This window comes from Centruroides sculpturatus, unplaced genomic scaffold (genome assembly GCF_000671375.1).
Source record: "Centruroides sculpturatus isolate CEXI.00-Female unplaced genomic scaffold, Cexi_2.0 scaffold895, whole genome shotgun sequence".
In the NCBI taxonomy this organism is placed as follows: domain Eukaryota; kingdom Metazoa; phylum Arthropoda; class Arachnida; order Scorpiones; family Buthidae; genus Centruroides; species Centruroides sculpturatus.
This window is the reverse complement of record NW_019385364.1, coordinates 215,699-234,358: the sequence shown is the minus strand read 5'-3', so window position 1 is coordinate 234,358 and position 18,660 is coordinate 215,699. Positions and strand designations below refer to the sequence as shown.

Below are 18,660 nucleotides of genomic sequence, written 5' to 3'. Positions count from 1 at the left end.
TGAAATATTGAATGTAAATAGGGTTTGCTTGCAAAATCCGCGCGGGCGAAATCACGGGTAACAGCTAGTATAATATAAATTCGTTTAGAAAACTATATTTCTAAAAATTCGTATGTAATTGGTAATATCATACGATACGAAGTTAGTGCTATAAGACCGAAATGTCGAGTTGTGATGGCATTTAATAAAAATAAGCTTAATTATAGGACCGAGTAACGAAAGGAAATTGATGATGAACACGAGCGTATTTTAAAGCATTTAATGACGTCATCCATACATTTAATAAGGATTTAGAAAAATTGAATGCTGTAGAAAATATGTATAGAAATGATAACAATATTTATTTTTATTTATTACAAGGAAATCTCGCATGTACAGTACGGGCATACAACACAATATTATAATCAATCAATAACAATTCCATTACAAAGTATAATAATGTTAACAATTCAGCGCAGAATAATAAGCCTGTTTGAAAAAATACACTAATAATAACATTAATAAATAATACCAACAATAACAATAATAATCGTAGGGAAAAGAAATATACAAAATACACAAAAGTGGAAGCGAATAGTCGGCTCAAACTAATATTCTAAAAACAGAGAAATCTTAACATAGAAAAAAAAATTGTTTTTTTTTTCAAAAAAAGAAAATTAATGAAATTAATAATATTAAAATACCAACAATAAGGGAAATCCGTAATTTAAAAAGACGACCTTTCAAACGTATCCAAAGTGGAATACTTACGTAACAGGTTCCACCAAACATATACGTAGAATATTGAATTTCCTATACCTTAACTGATAAAGTAATGTTTTCCAACCGTGTGACGAAATATTAAAATCGAAGGTTAAACCCCGAGACTAAAGCGTATTTACCAAGTTGTCTCGAGTAAAATATAAATGGAATATTGTTTACGAATAAACGTTTACGAATTGCTTAAAATTAAAAATGAATATTGCAAATGTATAGAGCCATCATTTTATTTCGTAATCTACGTAAGCTCTTGATTTTCTCAGAGAAGTGTGTCTCGAATTCTATCTGGCTTTACTAGTGTCGGGCGACCAGAGAAGTCGGAAAACGTTGCTATACGGTAATCTCTTGTCTCTAGTTTTATTTTATTTTATACCGCTTTTCTCCCTTCGGTCCAAGCTCGTCGAAACAATGTTAAATTTTCTTCGATTCTACACGTTCTAAACTTACATTTTCCACGATTTTACATATTTTCTTGACAGAAGGAAAAATTGTCGACTATTGTATGGATTATTATATTAATCGCTATATTGTTTCATCGTACCGATTGTTTTCTTTTACAATAAACGTATTTAATAAATTTTTGTGTCTTTAGTAACAATGTAATATTTTAAGCATATTAAATATTCAAAATTTCAAATTAACTTATATCTTCTTCTATATATATATATATAAACGAGGATGTCTTTTTGTTTGTTCACTATATGGCCTACGAGTATACTCCTAGGACATTCGACCCATTGCTACGAAACTCGGCAGTTACGTTTACAAACTTCTGACTTAGACATTGTCGCGCACCCCACCCCAAAATATCTATTGGATTTCTGTACATTACATCAATTAATTTCTATCTACATCCAGTTGTTCGTTTACACGTAGCGCCATTTATTGGCAAAAAATTAATTAAATAATAAGCATAATATAATTCTTATAAAAATTAATATAATTTAAAAAACTATATATTCCCTTAATTACCGCGACAGGTAGGCGCGTAACACTTACTTACGTGGAGTGGAATGTGAAAAGTCTATAATAAGAATATAAGTATTTAATTTTCCACATCTAACGACTCGGCTTTTTCATTTCTGAACGGTACTGTACTTTCTTAATTCTAATAAGTGCCCTCCAGTAGCGAAACGCGTAAAACCATCGAACTCTGGTAGTTGGTTAGTCGTGGATTAGTGGAATGTGAAGAAAACCTGGAAAAACTTCGCGTGGCCGGTTCGTTGGCCATGCCACGAACGGGCCACGCGAAGTTTTCCAGGTTTTCTTCACGTTAGTAACACCTAAATAGGAGCCAGCTTTACACGAAAGTCTTCCCGGGAAGCATCCTCCTTGACAGATCGCTCACGTGTCGCCTCGCCGCAACTAAATAAACCAAACTAATTCTAACCAGAGATTATTTATTGCGTCATCGTTACAATGCCGGTCTGCAACTTTTCGTCACAATGTTCTCAACTCTTTTAGTGGTGTCTCGCCCCCGTTCCTGTTCATCATACCATTCCTGTTAGCAATAGAGTCGTGTCGGTCATCTATCTAACTCCATTGGAGGGAACATTTTGAATGGAAGTAAAATTACCTTTGTTCCAAACCGGAAGTTGCCTTATAATTAATCCGCGCCTACTGTCTTACGGTTTCTATACCCGCTCTCAACCTTTATCTATCTTACTCGTTCTCGAAATTAAGGAACCAGGCAGACAGACAGACAGCGAGGATAGTTTGTCTACAAATTTTTCAAATTGCAACCCAATAATTTTTCTATATTTACGATTACATATTTCCCACGTAGTTTATACAATCTGTTGCCAAAATTTAAACTCTATTATCGCAAAGAAGAAATTACTCTCGCACTTTTATAGGCATTTTTATTTAAACAAGTTTCGGATGTTTATGTTAGAAACTTCGATCACGTACGGTACGTGGCTATCGCAACCCGATAGCCCGGCAAATGACCGATGTTCCTAATACGGATCACTTTCCAAATATTAATAGTAGACCGGTATTAAGTAGTAATCGTTGACCATCCTCTCTTCCGGGAGAAGGTCGACTACTCCTTTTGGGCGAATTACTTCGAACCCCTTCCGCAACATCCCTTCTTTCTATCGCACCAGCGGTATGGTGGCATTCGTATAGGAAAATTACATAATACGACGTTACCAGCCGCACAAAATATGTTTTAAACGGTTTTCGAGGGTGTCGAGTTTAAATATTTGGTCCATTTTTCGTCAAATTTGATTGGTTAGCAGATTACCGTTTGAGAATATCAAACGGTAATCCGCTGGGAATGGCACAGTTTCTTAGAATTAACATTACAAAGTATTACGATATCCGAAAAATTTAATATTTATTTTAAATTCCTGTCTACCTAATCAATGATATCCGAGTATGGCTATAAACGCGACAACGGTAGGCTGATATAACCAAACTCTTTATTCGGTTTTTGTTTTAATGTTTGTTATATTATAGTCTATTTGATTTATATAACTACAAAGGTTATCTTACCTAAGGGTTTTTCACACCGAGTGACCGATCTAACACAATTTAAACATTATTTATTCCTCCGCTGTACACAATTTAAAGAATTTTAAAATGCGATAGATTGGTCACTCGGTGGGATAAATCCTTACGTAACATAACCTTTGTAGTTATATAAGTCAAATACTATAATTTAATAAAATAGAAGGGTTGGAAGTAGAAAATAATAAATATATTTTTATAAATAAAAATTTGGATTTAAATAGACGAAAATATAGGTTTGTTCAGATTCGTATGTACGGGGGATAAAAGGAGGAGCCCGGTATGGTACAATACGTTGGCCAGGTAAAGGTAGACTACCGTCGCTTACCTTTACGCCGAAACGGCAGCCAACGGGCCTAGTTCCGGCGGTAGTTTTCCCCTCTCCCAGCACGGTTTATTCTCGGCCACGGAACCGGCTTCTTCCCTAATTTTGCCTTCTCGCCGGTCGCCCCTCGCCTCCGCACGGATTATTCCGCTAGAGGCGCTGCGGTCGGTCCGTCCCGAATCGGCGCAGAAGACGTTTCCGGCCGAGCGGAGGCGCTTCGGCGGCCACCGTCTCAGACGTCGAATCCGGAGGTGCGGCGATATCCAGGTAAGGCCTCGGGCTTCCCTCGCCTTTTTAAAAGTAACGGTCGGGGTGGACGGCCCGTCTCCTTCCCGGAGTGGCCGGAGCCGAATCTCCATCCGGTGTCCGTTTCCGCGGAAATTTTTCATTTGGGATAAAAATTCTGGGGAATTGCCTCTTGGAACGGGCCGGGGCCCCCTTTAACCCGCCGAAACGGAATATTATTTTTATTCTTTTCTTCCGGAACGGGTGGAGACCGGCCACCCACTCGGCGCCGTAAAAATATCCCGGAAGAAAAGCGGAAATAATCTCGTTTTTTACTCGGTCGGTCCGACGGAAATACTTTCGTTTCCGGACCCGGGCTGTTTTGATCCCGTCTTTTAACGTTTCGCCCTTTGCCGGCAGGCGCCGTCGGAAGCCAAAACCGGAAGTATGGGACGGTTTTCTGTTTTTTTCCTTTCGGCCACCGGCGGGTGGGAACCAACCCGGACGCTTTCTTTCGGACGCGCATTTCCGTCCGGGAAAATCGTCCGGAACGGGACCGGTTTCGTCCCTTTGGCTTACGTATTGGACCGGCCCGGGCGGTGGTAAAACGCCCGAACCCGGGCCTGGCGAATGGCCTTTTTCTCCCGTCAAATACGGAGCGGGAAGCCCGCCTACCCAGACGCACCGTTCTCCCGGGAGGCGGAAGAACGAGAAAAGCGAAACGGGCGCCTTTAACGGAAGTTAATATTAAATAAATAAAACTGAGGTTGCGGCCGACATTTTCATGGCGAAAACGTGAACGTCGGACGTTCAGCTCGGCCTTCCTGCAAGCCTAGAAGTTTGACAATGGCGTTTGGAACGTCGAGCACGATTCCACTGACGTCGGATTCCACAGTTAAACGAGGGAGAAGACTCGAATGGGATCGGTCGGCTGTCGTTACCGACCACTTCTCTAATTTCGTAGACGATTAATCCGCCCAAATCGCCCGGAGATGGGCTTTAAAAGAAACTAATTAATACCGGACGGAAGTAAGGATATTGGAAACGGCTCCGAGTCCGGGACGTTTCGCTTCCAACCGAAAGTACTGTACAGTTTAGAAAAAAAGAGTCGAATCGGACCCTTTCTTCCAAATTTTTAGAATTTGCCAATCGTCATTCGTTTCTATAGTTTTATTCTTTCTTACCGGCCGTTAACGCATCCCTTTTGTCGTCGGAGTGAAACCCACCAACTATTTCGGGTGCTGGCAAACGTTTTTACCCGGGCAAATAGCAAAGGTTGGTTCTTGCCGGCAAAAGGCTTAATTTTTCGTCAGAAAAAACGGAGACTTCGTCCCTCCGTAATTTACCGGGAATATTTCTCCGGTAAATTACGGGCCGGAAGGAGGGACGGGCAGACGGTGCGCGCGCGCCCGCCTAAAAATTGTTTTTTTGTCCGTCGGAAGGCCGTAGCGTAAACTCTTGGGCGGGAGGAAAAAGCCGGTTAATTTTTCACCGTCATCGGAAGGGCGCTTCCGCATTGCCGGGAAAAATGATTTAAGCGGTTTACGTAGACGGAGGGGAGAGTCCCGGTTTGGACTTCCGGGAAAGGGCCGGGTAGAGAGAAAGGGTTTAATCCCGTCCGTTTTCTCGGAACGGCGGCAGAAAATATCCCGTTGGGGTTTTCCGCCCGATTCTCTTTTCCTAAACAAAGGCCGAAACGTCTCCCGACGACTCTTTCCGGTGATTTTTGCTCGACGTTACGAGAAGAATGCGGTAATTCTTGTTTCGGCAGCGCGTTTATTATCCGGTTACGGCTCCGGAGGCGGCGGGAATTATCGTCTCCTCGCTCGAGTGGAAAGATCTCGTAATTAAGCGTTTAATAAACCCGTAAAGAGGCGAAACGGGCCGACATTTAATTCCGCTGTTGGGAAATTCGACGGAAAACCAACGGTTATTTGACGCCGAGCTTCCGTAAAATTTCGTAAAAAGGGATTTTCGTCGAAGATAGAAGCTACTAACGAATAAGAAGATCGCGATCGGGACTCACAGTTACCGCTCGCCGATTGACCGGTTGGACGGGAGTAGTTTTGCCAACCATTTCCGGAAGTGAATTTCCCTCCCACCGCGACGTTGGCCCGAAATAGTCGGAGTCGTCGGAAAGGGCCGGGACCGGCAACTTCCTTTCGCTCGGCGCTTTCCTAAAGAATGGCTTCTCCCTATTCCCCCCGACGAATTTTTTCCATTTCCCGACGGCCGTCGCACTTTCCTAACTATTAAAATTACGCGTTTACTCGCGTTCCTAGTTAAGTTTATTCGTTACGTCACACCGGACCAAGTACGAAATCTACCGACCGGTTTCTCGGGAGAAGTACGGCGGCCCGGCGCGACGTTAACGTAAATAAAATATTTAGGTCGATAAACTGCCGGTCGAGGCAAAAAGTCACCATCGAGTACCGGAGACAAAAATACAATGGCAAAGTAGACTTTATTCGGGTCTTTGCCACGTCTTTCCTTCTCGGCTTTTTAATTACTTAACCGGGATAATTAATGTTTAAACCTTGTCCTTAAATCCCTGCCGTAAGACCCTCTTACTAGAATATAAGTCTCGGATGAGCTAGATTTACAGAAAAATCTTTAAAAAATAATTATCGACTGGTATTACCGAACGGATTATTATTTCGTAAAACCAAATGGAGCGGATTGATACGCGTACTTTTCCGACACTCCACTAGCGTAAAAACCCCGGCCGTAAATACTTCTAATCGCCTGACCTATTCGCCTTTGGGCTCGGATGTGGGCGGAGGTCCGGAGTTACGGTCGTATACGTCGCCTTTCGATATAAAGACAACGATCATATTCTACGAGTTTTTTCTGTACCATCATTACAGATGTAGTAAAAATAATATCTTTACTTTCACATATTAACTTTTATTATCGTATTATTAAGATACTATACCGCGCTTATACGCTTAGCTTTATTATTATATACTCATGTAAATTGAAGGATTTTTCTACCACCGTCCGTCCGTATCGCTTGTTTTAGACATCCATTCTTATAATCGGGATACCTCTCGTCGTAGATACTTGGATACTTTCGGATGTTTTCCAGAAACCGTTCCACGTCTATTCTCGGTCTTTTCTAAGTAGCCACGAGAATACTTACGCGAAAGCTCGTTTCCCGCCGATTTTCGCACCTGATTACGGTGACGTAGGTTCTGCCGACTTCCGATCGGTCGACGTTTTCCAGTCACAAGTCGAACACCGCTCGACTGACTCCGGCGTGAAATATTACGGTCAGGCGATTAAAAGTATATAGGGCCAGGGTTTTTACGCTAGTGGAGTCTCGACCTGAGACGGGAGTCCCGTTTCCACGTTTCCGTGGATTTTCGTACGTCTACGTAATTAGTTTAGCGGAAGTCGAATGGAATATTTCTCCTTTTGTGCGAGGGGAACGGACGACGCAAATTGTGGACGGAAATGTATCTTTGAAGAAATATTTCTAATTCAAATTAATAAACGAGAAATGTCGGAAAACGAATTTCTGTTTATTCTCGGCTCGACCGAGATTAGATTAAGAGAAAAAATAAGATTTATTTCGTTTGTAAAGTAATTAATTTTTATATAAATGTTTATACCAATAACACGTTTATCAATGAATTAAATCGTTTTGGATATTTTCCCTCGAGGACCGACGGGAAGGAAGACTCGTTTCGCTCCTCCGTGTCCGATCGGACGTGGGAAAAGGAAATTAATTACGCGTTACGTTAAGTTCTACAATAATTAAACGGGATTTTCTCCCGTTTAGGATACTAAACTAAAAGAAACGACCGATTAAAAACGGGCCACCAGGACCGTAAGTTTTATTTTACGCGCTTCTAGTGTTTCCCCGGCCATTATTTTCCGTAAACGAAATTCTCGGTTCCACCGTCATTTAAGAATATATTGGCTACTTTTTCTACAATAAAATTTCGACGCGCTTATCGGCAGATTTTTTCGTATTTTGTGGCAATTCTATTTAAAAATTTACGTATCTGCCGGACGTCGCGCTTACGTAATTTATTTTCCGCACCTAAATGAAATATTCTGTATTCGTCCGCGCCAGTCACGTGGCGCGAATGGGTGAAATGACCGTTAATTCCTACAATTTTTTCAGGAATGGAAATGAAAGCCGAAAACGAGGGACGTTGCCGCGTGACGGAATCGGCCAGTGGCCCCGCGCCTCCCGAAAAGCGGGTAAGTGACAAACGCATTATCCGTAAACTGCTGGGTTTTGTATTAGGAGCGCGGGAACGGATTTGCCACCGATTAATTCGGCGATCCCCTTTCTTTCGGCCATTAGGTTCTAACTCTATAATAAAATTTGATGCCGGTGTTCCCCACCTTTTCGGACCGACGAAACTCTTTCGATTTAATAAGAATTTTGTCAGGCACCGCAATTTTTAAAATAAAAGTGTTTAAAATTTAGGCTAAAATAAATTACGGTGGATTTTTAAACGTTTTGACGATACGGAAGTTAAACTTACCGAGACAAAAACTCGCAGTTTTATAAACGCCGTATTCTATAAAAATAAAAAGACCGTTTGAATCGATGCGTAAAGAGTTCTAAAATTAACAGTTCTATTTTCAAATACGTGAAAGGAGCTAACGTGACCCGAAACGTGGATTATACTCAATAACGATCGAATCGAAATTCCGCGGTCGACTTCACCATCTCGCGTAAGTTAGTATTTTACAGAACGGTCGAATCGCGTAGAAGAACGTTTTTCGCGTAAAAAAAGCAGACACGGTACTACGATGCCACGCCTAAACGTCGGACGACAGACCAGTCGCCGCGCATGGTCGACCCCAGTGATTCCGTTAAATTTTAGAATACGTCGTTTTTTCTTTGCACGACGCGCGGGGTTTTCCGGATTCGAGTCGTAACTAAACGGTGACCGACGAACGACGCGGCCACCGAGGTTTGGCCGGGTGAAGTTTCGCGGTTCCCGCCTCTAACGCCCCGATAGGGGTGGGCTTCTCGAAGAAAGTCCTCCCGGAGGTATTTGCCTCGGCCGGCTGTTTGCGCCCGGCCCGGCGAGTGGCGGCTTTAACTAAGTGGAAATTAAATGGAAAAGATTGCCACCAAAAGTTAAAATTAATGTCGAAAGCTATTAGAACCCACGCAATTTTAAAGATCTCCGGGTGTTACCGACAAGTGACGTATTTTCACACTTTATATATTAACAGAAAAGATGTACAAATTGCGCGTTTTATAATTGTCTAAAGCGTATTTCGAATTTTTAATTCCCCGGCCAAACGAATCGCGCCTAAGTCTATAAACTTAGCGTTTACTCCTTTATCCAGATCTTACGTCGTCGGTCGACTTTTGTATCGGGGCAATTTTACCATAAAACCTAGATACGGACGGGTTAACAATTGTTTTTAGAAAATGACTTTTTCGTATTTTCAGAAAGAACGGGTTTCACCACAAAGGCGAAGTTGGAAGGTGATTTGCATCGCTCCCTCCGTAAAGAAAGAGTTGGTGCCTTTAAAAGTCGTTCTGTTTTGTTGGTACGGAGGTAGGTGAAACGTTCTCGTCTTTATTATACTCGACTACGAAATACGACGGAACTTTATAAAAACGTCGACGAGTATAAAGTTCTGTCGAATGTAACTCCGTCCCGTGGACATTTACCGCAGGCAAATCGGCGAATTTCGTGCAAATTATTTCCCAGGGTGCGATTAAGCTTTAAAGTTTGACGAATTGCTCCGAAGCTCAGACCATAAAATTTTTCTTTCGTCGAACTTTCTAAAACCGTTTTTATCGACAACTCGGTCTTTATTTAAAATACGACATTAATTATAGAGTACCGACATCAAATTTACGTGTATAATTATGTATTTCTTCTCTCGTAAATCTCTAACCCGGGTTATAATGTTTTAACTCTTGCGAATGAGCGCGGATAAATTTTTCTTCGTCACTAAGGTCTAATTAAAGTTAGACCAAATATAAATGAGAAAATAAGATAACCCTACCTTATTAAAAAAATTTCTCCACACATTTTTCGAGGGAATTCCAGAACGAAGTTTTAAAACGCCAGGGTGCGTATGGAGGAAAACTTTAAGAACCCCACGTTCCGAAAGAAACGCACTTCCGGTCAGGAAAATTTGACCGCTTTATCTTTGTTTATTTATTTTTTTTTTCAGAAAGTTTTAGCATTCTTTCCGATTTGTGTTTTCGCGAAATAAAGAATTTCAACCAAGAAAATATTAGCGTTAGATTCAAATTTTGAATTTCGTTCTAGATTCTTTTAAGGTAAAACCGTTCCTGGACAAAATAACTTTTGGTAGTCGACGTCATCCGCTTCGGATCTTTCGAGACCCGGGATCAAAAGGGACTCTTACTCGCCTTTCCGCAATACCTCTTTCTCCATTCCCTTACGCGGGTTTCGTAAACCTCCGAAACTCTCATCTTAGCCCGATGCCATTGATTTTCGAGCAACGAATAATATATGCGGACCGACACATTCAGTATTGGAATTGGCCCGTCTATCCCGTTATTTTCCCCGAAGTCTAGTTTAATACGATCTTTTGTATTTAAGATGAATTTGGAAAAAACGAAAAAGATTGAAAAAAATAGCTTGGTCAAAAAAGAAATGAAATAAACCTCGGGAATATTTCTAAATTATTTTTGTATTAATACTACTTAATTTGAACAACAATGACCATTTGATAATTAATTCGAATGCTTTCTCTTCGGTTCGATTCGTTGCTTCGTCTATCGAAATTCGAAATCTATTTTTCCGCTTACTCGTTATTACATTACCGATTCGCTCCACTTCTTTTCTGGTTTCCGTTTTATTTATTTTTCCTTAAATAAACTTTTAAAATTATTTCGTGTACTAATTAATAAAAATATCAGAAAAGAAAACTTTTCCCTTAAAAGCGCCGATGTCACCTTGTACCAAATTAGCACACCGTTAATATCCGAATACGGGCTAAATACGGTCTCACCATTTATGTTAGATAAAGAAGAAACCTACCTACGATCGGATTCTTTTAAAAAACCAACCAGGAAAGCCGGATATACGCCTGCAAAATTTAAATATGTCAATAGCCGGGTACACGCGTCGTTCTTCCCGCCTACAGCGTTAATTACAAAGAAAGAGGAGCTAACATTTATATTTATCCCCATCCATTCCGTACCCGGGGCCCATCTCACTACGCATTGCCAGAGATGTTAAAAACTGCTTAATTTCCCGATTAAATCTCGAATAACCTTAACCTTAACTTCTCTGCAACGACGGAGATGAATTATCCACGCGTGAAAAACCGGGGTTTATTTCCTTCCGTTACCACCACCGAATATCGACGCAAATCTTTTTTACGTTGGGGCCACGACGAAAAAATGACAAATCCAACACCGGAACGATATCGGCCACAAGTACTCTACAGAACTTTCGAGGAGTGCGGCGGAACAAAATTATGTACAGTGCTGTACAGTACTGTATAGTACAGTATCTGTATGGAATGAGACTTCGCTTCTCGTTCGGTGTGTGGACAGTAAACTTACTTTCGTTTCGAGGCTTTACTTATTGAAAAACTAGGACCGTGTAACACATCCACGCTAGAACTCTTAGGAATTTGGGTATCACTTTTCAGAAATTTACATTTATGATAATACTTATTAGTTTCTTTTCCTCCCCGCTGATATTTTATTCGTGCGCGTGCTATTCTCGCGTTTAAGTTCGTTTTAATGTAACTGAGATTTTTAAGACATTCGTATTTGTAAGACATTTTCGAATGATGAACGTTTCTATTTAAATTTTTAGAGGAGATGACGTTTTCCTCTTCTTCGCCCAAAGATGATATTTATAAAATGCCGAAAATGCTTGCGATGATAAGTAATAAAACCTTTCAACGCCTATCGACGGTGATGATCTCGTTTTTAAGTGAATACTTTCGGCGTGGTGAACGTAGTCTTAATTTTTATCGGATTCGTTCTTCGTGACATACGATCCGAAAAGTTCAGTCTTTGTAGTAAACTCGTCTATTATTCTATTATACAAAGAACATTCCCTAAGGAAAAAAGTTTTATTCTTATTGGGCGATAACAGAATTTATCGAGTTACTCGCTTACGGGCTTACGACGAAAAAATCCTCGAAATCCACATAAATATCGAAAACGGTCGGATGAATGACGTGGAAAATATAAATATTCAAAACAAAATGATTGTTTTTCATTCGTTGTATCTTTAATAAACGTGACTCTGTAAACAGATTTGGCACGTATTGTAATCGACCGGGAAGTAAATTTGTCTTAAGGTATAATTAATTACCTTATAATACATATTTTGTATTTCTGAATTATTTCTGTTCCTACGCGCGTGGTTGTATTTCTCCTCGTTAAACGAAATATTGTGTTATTTAGTGGACGAAAAAGACATTTATATGCCTAAATACGACGTCGACTTTACAGTATTTTTAAATTAAAATAAGCTAGCCTCGTACAGTACATATAAAATATTTTTAAAGCAATAATTTTATCTTTACAACTTAATATAACACAGTATTAGCGACTTTTCGTTTCGTCCAATTTATCATTCTACCTCGTACGTGTAAGCCCGTTAATCTTTTGTTATTTTAGTTAAGAAACTTCTTTTATATAATGATTAGCAACAGTGGCGCGCACGAAATTTAATCTCTGGGGAACCCAGTTGAACGAATAAAAACATTTTTAATGCGAATTCAATACAATTCCCACCTTACGTCACCACTTATTCGTAAGAAATAGAACGCGCGACACAATATAAATGAAAAAACGAATTTTAATTAAGAAACAATATTTTTTAAATTTATTAATGTTTCTTTTCCTTTTAGTTTGCCAGGTGCCAGAGTCCCCCGGTCACTTCCCCGAATGCGCTACTGATTAGTAATTAAAATAGAAGATTTGTCTAAATTCTTTGAACATTTTGGAACAATGTGTATGTTATAGATACGGAATGCTTAAGAGTAGGAGACCCAGATTAACTGCGTACACGAACACTCGATTTGCGCCAGAAATCATTCTATTTCGATTCAAAAATGTTTCCTTCAACGAAGTCAGATACATAACCGGCGCGATTGTGTCGCTAACGGGAGAAGTATGACGTACAGGGGCAAAACACTAAACGTAGGCGAGTGCTATGTGTTACCCGTGGCAATGACGCGTAATAGCGCCTCTATTTTATGCTATATTATTGTCTCAATAATTAAGTGAATATAATATATATATATATTTTGTAAGTATAACATATAGTTTATTATTTTCTTAAATTTTTTGCCATCAGATGCGTTACACGTAAAGCCAGCGAATCGAATGTAGACAAAAATTAATTGATATATAGAAATTCAATCAATATTTTCGGGTAGGATCTACGACGTTATCTAAGTTAAAAACAATCGAACGTAACTTCCGAGTTTCGTAGCAACTGGTCGAACGGACTATGAGTGCATAGCGAACAAACAAGCAAACATCCTCATTTATATAGGATATATATATATATATATATAATATACGCGTTATTCTAATATATTCCAAAATATATTTCGATAGAATTTTTTCCCCTTACATTCCCAACGATGGTTTCTCTTCCGTCCGTTTTTAAATTTATTAAGGCAACGACACGAATTTTTATTAATTTAATTCGAACAATTATTTTATGGAAATTATCCAATACATAAAATGTTAAATCCGTTGCTAGAAGAAATAATACTAATATTACAGTTTTTCCCTAGCAACGGATATAAGGAAAATCGGCACAAAATTAAAATTACTTAGGCTGATTTAAAACCAAAGAAAAAAGTTTTAAAATCGCATTTTATCTATTTATAAAAATCCCAAAATTATAAAATATAAAACGGTAAATATACGACGAGATACTAACTGCGGCTAATCACCGCGAGAAATTTTATATTTTATATAAAATGTATAAATGGGTTTATACATTTATAAAATCTAGTAATAAAGCGCAATCGAGGTACCGTCGGTCCACGTCGACTCGAATAACCGGGGTTCTTTTATGTTTATATAGGCCTACATATAAACCAAAGATGATGATTAGCCTATATATATACAGTTGATTATATATATGTTTATGTAAGTGCAAACGGGCGTGTGCCTGTTAGATAACCCTATTTATTTGGACAGTTATTCTTCGTATGTAACTCTACACGGTTTACGTAACAAAGCGGGTCCGAGGGAATTTTTCAAATTTAAACTGAGGTTTGTCCGCCCGACGTTGGCGCTAAAGATTTAAGAGATAACGAGTCGGGGCGGGGAAGGTGACCTCGTCCCTGTACAACCGGCGTCACTCGATTTATTCAATCTTTTCGATAAACCAACCGAGGAAAATACAGACGTCCACGGACGGATGCGTTCGTATCTAGCGGACGAAGCGACGACCTCGGGATGCCAAGGTTAACCGCCACGTAACCGGATAACCTTCGAGTTGCGAATCGTCGCGGGCACCCGATTCGGCGACAAAAAATGTCAGGAGATTCGTATCTCGCCATTAAGGCCGCGACCGGCTTCTTCCCGGGTAAAAAGTCGCATCTGGATAAAAGGAATTAGTCCGAGTTAAGGTAAACGTCGACCCCATTCGAAAACAGACGAAACTCCACTACCGAAGGCAATAAGATACAATGTACCAATTTCCAACAATAAAATACGTCGTAATTACGAAATTAAATAACCAAATTATACTTTAGTATTACTTTCTATCGTTTTAGACTCACTCGTTTCGAGGAGACACGCGTCTTACCTGGTGTTTATTACCGGACAAATCTTAAACCGCCAACGAAATGTCTTAAATAATGGACGACAATCGACTTATTTCTCCACATTCGAAGTAATCACCGAATCGTTCGGTACGTAATTACGGGACCATCCCTTGAGTTCGGTAAAGACTTCGTTTTTACTTTCCCGGCTCTGTTATATATAACAGAGGGATAACGTGGCCATCGGTCGACAAATGTCCCTCGAGATTTCTCATTTTTGGACTCGATCGATCCTCGAGAAGTGCAAAAACTTTCGGCCATTTTTTTCTGTACGTATGGACGTTATTGTGCGGGGACACGACTTTGTTCGCTCTCTTTCGAGCCTAATAACTCCCTTGCTTTTAGTAGAAAATTTCTGAAATTTTGCCGGCGGCTTTGTTTATTAAAGGGATGGCGCTATTAAATTTTGGTGGTCGAAGGTCGACGGGATGGGGAGAACGAAGTCGTGTCTCGAGTGGGATAGGACTTAATGGTGATTTTACCGGTTATTAGCATTAAAAATATAAAAAGTTTTTAATAATAAAATATGGTTACCGATGGCGTTTTAAACGTTATCGGGAAAGTTAAGGGACTGGTTGCTGGATTTTTTATTGGTATTTTTCTTTTAATGTTTTTTTCTATCGCAAGCGAACACCGTACACGAAAGACGCCAGTTTTCCACGTATTTGGTTGGAATGATTACCGCATTCTTGATTCTTTTTTAAAACGTCCTTCTTACTCGTTCCGCATCCATTATAGGAATTACGAATTCAATTAAATATCCGGTAGAATTTTTGCATTAGAAGATTAATTTAAGAAGGGAATTTGGTAAAAATAAGTTGGTCCGAAACTTACAAACCTCGACAGAGAAAAAGTAGCCTATATATTGATAGAATATTAATTCTAGAGTAAGAAGTAAGAAGGGAAATAATATTTTCTGGAACGAAAACTGCCGTTAAACGATAATTGTACGTTCCCATTCGGCCTTATTCTATAAATTTGTTATATAATTTGTAAAGTACGTTGGGTTAATTCCATTGGAGAATATTGACCCACGAAATGCCTGGCCAAACCGGACCTTACGACAATTATTATTTCCATTCTTCTTCCCAGAACGACCTTCGACTCGGAATTATCCATTATCGCTCTCTCCGTCTTATTACAGAGTTTATCCGCAAACGCGACCTCGTCTTTAAACTCCGTGTATATAGAAGCGTAAAAGATACGCGGGTCGTACTTACAATTTTTATCCCCTTGTACGGACGATATTTTTGTTATTTAAATATTGTTTCCGCGCGACATTCTTAAAATTACGCGAATTTATCTCGGGATATCTCGTGGGTCGTTCGTTACCGTCCTCTCGGTCCGACTATTGGGGAAAGAGCTTCCTCCGCGTAGGATTCGAATTCCGATTTCTGGCGGCGGAAGACATTTTTCTCTTAGACCCACCGAATATAGGCAAATATGGAAAATTTATTCGTCTCCGATTGGTTGATCGATAACTTTAAAAAACTTGAAAAACTCCCAATTTTTTACTTGGCGCAACTTTTTACATCTCGGATGTTTTTGTTTGGATTTGGATTGGGTTGAAAAAGTCGGTGACTTTTTCACTTGGCGGAATTGTTTGATTGTTTATGATTTAGTTGTAGTCGTGTTTTGAGTTTCCAAATGTTTTGACTCGATCGACGACAGTTTGGTCAATTAGGTTGGCTTTATATTAATGATTTTACTTCTTTCAGCATCTAGTTTTGTTCCAGTCAATTTATTGAAGTTTGTAATCGTTTCTTTTTTAGTTTTGATAAAGGACGATTTGTCGACTATGAGGAAGTCCGTACTATCAAATATTTAGTTAGGTCAATTCGTCTAAATTGTTTATTTCGCCTCTGGTTATTCGTATTACTCCGTGAATTCCAGACTGAGCGAGTATCGAGAAGGGCGTCTACTTTCGCCTGTAGTGACGAGAAAGGTAAATTTCGACGTGTCACTTTCTCGACAATTCTTCGATTCTACGAAAAAATTGAGCGCCGACTTTGCTCTTTTCACAAATGTAAAACATCTGTATAAGTTAATAGCAATTAGCGATAGTTGCTTAGCGTCATTTACTCTATAAATGCGAAATTGTGTGTGTATGTATAAGTTGTATATACGCTATAAATACATACACTGTATACAATTTATGTACGGTACGTATAAATACTAATGTGTATGTATGTATATATTGTGTATATAAAAGTAATATATTTTGCAAATATACATAAAGCAAGAAATTTTAATTGTTAAAAAGGACAATATATCCTATTTGTTCTGAAACTGTAACATGCTTTTTTATTCTAGAAAATGAATAAATAACGTTAAAAATACATGTAAAATTTATTTCTTTTTTCAGCATTTTCCAGTCTCTTACCTTACATGACGATTTACTTGAAGCAATTAGGCATCACCGCTAGCGAAATTGCTTTTATATACACGTTCTTTCCAATCGCTAAACTTCTCGGACCGGCCGTCGGAGGGTTGATAGCGGATAAACTGGGAAGATACAAACCAGTTTTGTACGTGGCCCTTGCCTGTAATGTGGTCTTCGCCACCAGTTTCCTCTTCATTCCTGCCATTCCTCGATCGACGTGCCAGAGTAAAGGTCGTCTGGATTGCGAAAATTGGGAAAAACCGCGGTTGACGATGGAAGAACCGTGTTCCGGTCAAAATCGTTCGATAGACATTCGGGTGGAGTTTTGCGGCTCGAAATGTCATCTGGCTACGAAATCCATGGAAACTCTGTGTTTCGAAAGAAGCGGAAACCCTTATTGCATCGACCTAAGAAGAGACAATAAAGAAACTCCTTCCGTAAAATTGAACGTGTCCATCGATTCCGAAGTGACAAACGTGTCCTGTTCGTACACCGTACAAAGCATCGACGACAATAATCAAACCATTCCCCTTTCCAGGTGCGCGATAGAAAACGTCACGGAAGATTGTCCGCCGTTCTGTCGCGTTAAAACGTTCGACGTCAATGGAAAAGGCTGCGAAATAACGTGGGGACAGAGGCTTCCCACTTTAGCCTCGGCGTTCACCGTATTTATGTGTTTTCAAGTGTTCGTGGCCATCTGTTTTTCTCTGACGGAGGCGACCACTCTGGCCATGGTCAAAGAGCACAAAGACGACTACGGACGCCAGCGTGTTTGGGCCATTTTGGCCACCGCCATTTTTTCTCCTTTCACTGGATTTCTAGTCGACGTGGTTTCTGCTTATAACGGACGCACGGATTACTCTCCCGCCTTTTACGTTTTCGATTGCCTAATAATATGCAACATGGTCCTAGTGTATATTCTCAATCTGCCCGTGGCTCCTCCGGCCAAAAACATCGTTAAAAATATCAAAAATCTCATCGTTATGCCGGAAGTCGTCGTTTTTCTGATAGTAATTTTCTTTCTCGGCACGTTTTGGGGTTTTCTGGAATCATTTCTGTTTTGGCATCTTCTGGATCTCGGAAGTCCGAAGTACCTTCTGGGTCTGACTCTGACCGTAGGCGCTATCGTGGGTCTGCCATTCCTTTACACCTCGGATTTCTTCGTCCGGAAATTCGGTCGAGTCAACTTACTGATAGTGGCTTTCTTTTTCTACTCCGTTCGTTGCATCGGATATTCCTATATTCACAATCCTTGGTGGTTTGTGTTATTCGAAGCCATGGAAGCATCCACGTATCATCTAATGTGGGTGGCAGCCGCGACTTATGCCGCTGGCCTAGCACCGAAAGGCCTTTTGGCCACCATCCAAGGTTGCGTGGCAGGAATGCATTTCGGGATCGGTACGTATGGAAATTTTCCAATATACCTACATTATTAAGGAATTGCACTAAACAATTTTTATACGTTATAGGGAGAGGGTCGGGAAGTCTGATTGGTGGAAATTTAATAAGCGCATTTCGTAATCGAATTGCTTTCCGATCTATGGGAGTGGCTTCCGCCATATTGGGAGTATTATATGCAATTATATATTACGGATTGTTAAAGAACTTAAAAACCAGTAAGGAGAAGGATGACAAAACAGGTAAGCTATCTTACAAATTAGTAATTATTTTATGTCTT

General features: G+C 39.9%; 1 protein-coding gene across 3 annotated transcripts in view; it reads left to right on the top strand.

The window, feature by feature from the left end:
* The window catches only part of LOC111638160 (major facilitator superfamily domain-containing protein 6-like), a 28,137-nt gene that overhangs the window by 7,785 nt on the left and 1,692 nt on the right, over positions 1-18,660 (top strand). Inside the window, exons 1-5 of one of the 3 annotated variants that reach the window (XM_023383813.1) lie at positions 3,708-3,865; positions 7,956-8,035; positions 9,252-9,360; positions 16,965-18,380; positions 18,452-18,622. In XM_023383813.1, the coding sequence (XP_023239581.1) occupies positions 7,958-8,035; positions 9,252-9,360; positions 16,965-18,380; positions 18,452-18,622 (1,774 nt within the window). In that variant the 5' untranslated portion in view covers positions 3,708-3,865; positions 7,956-7,957. Of the gene's footprint in view, positions 1-3,707; positions 3,866-4,668; positions 4,853-7,955; positions 8,036-9,251; positions 9,361-16,964; positions 18,381-18,451; positions 18,623-18,660 lie in introns of those variants that run through there. The other 2 variants (XM_023383812.1, XM_023383811.1) reach the window with 2 other exon arrangements.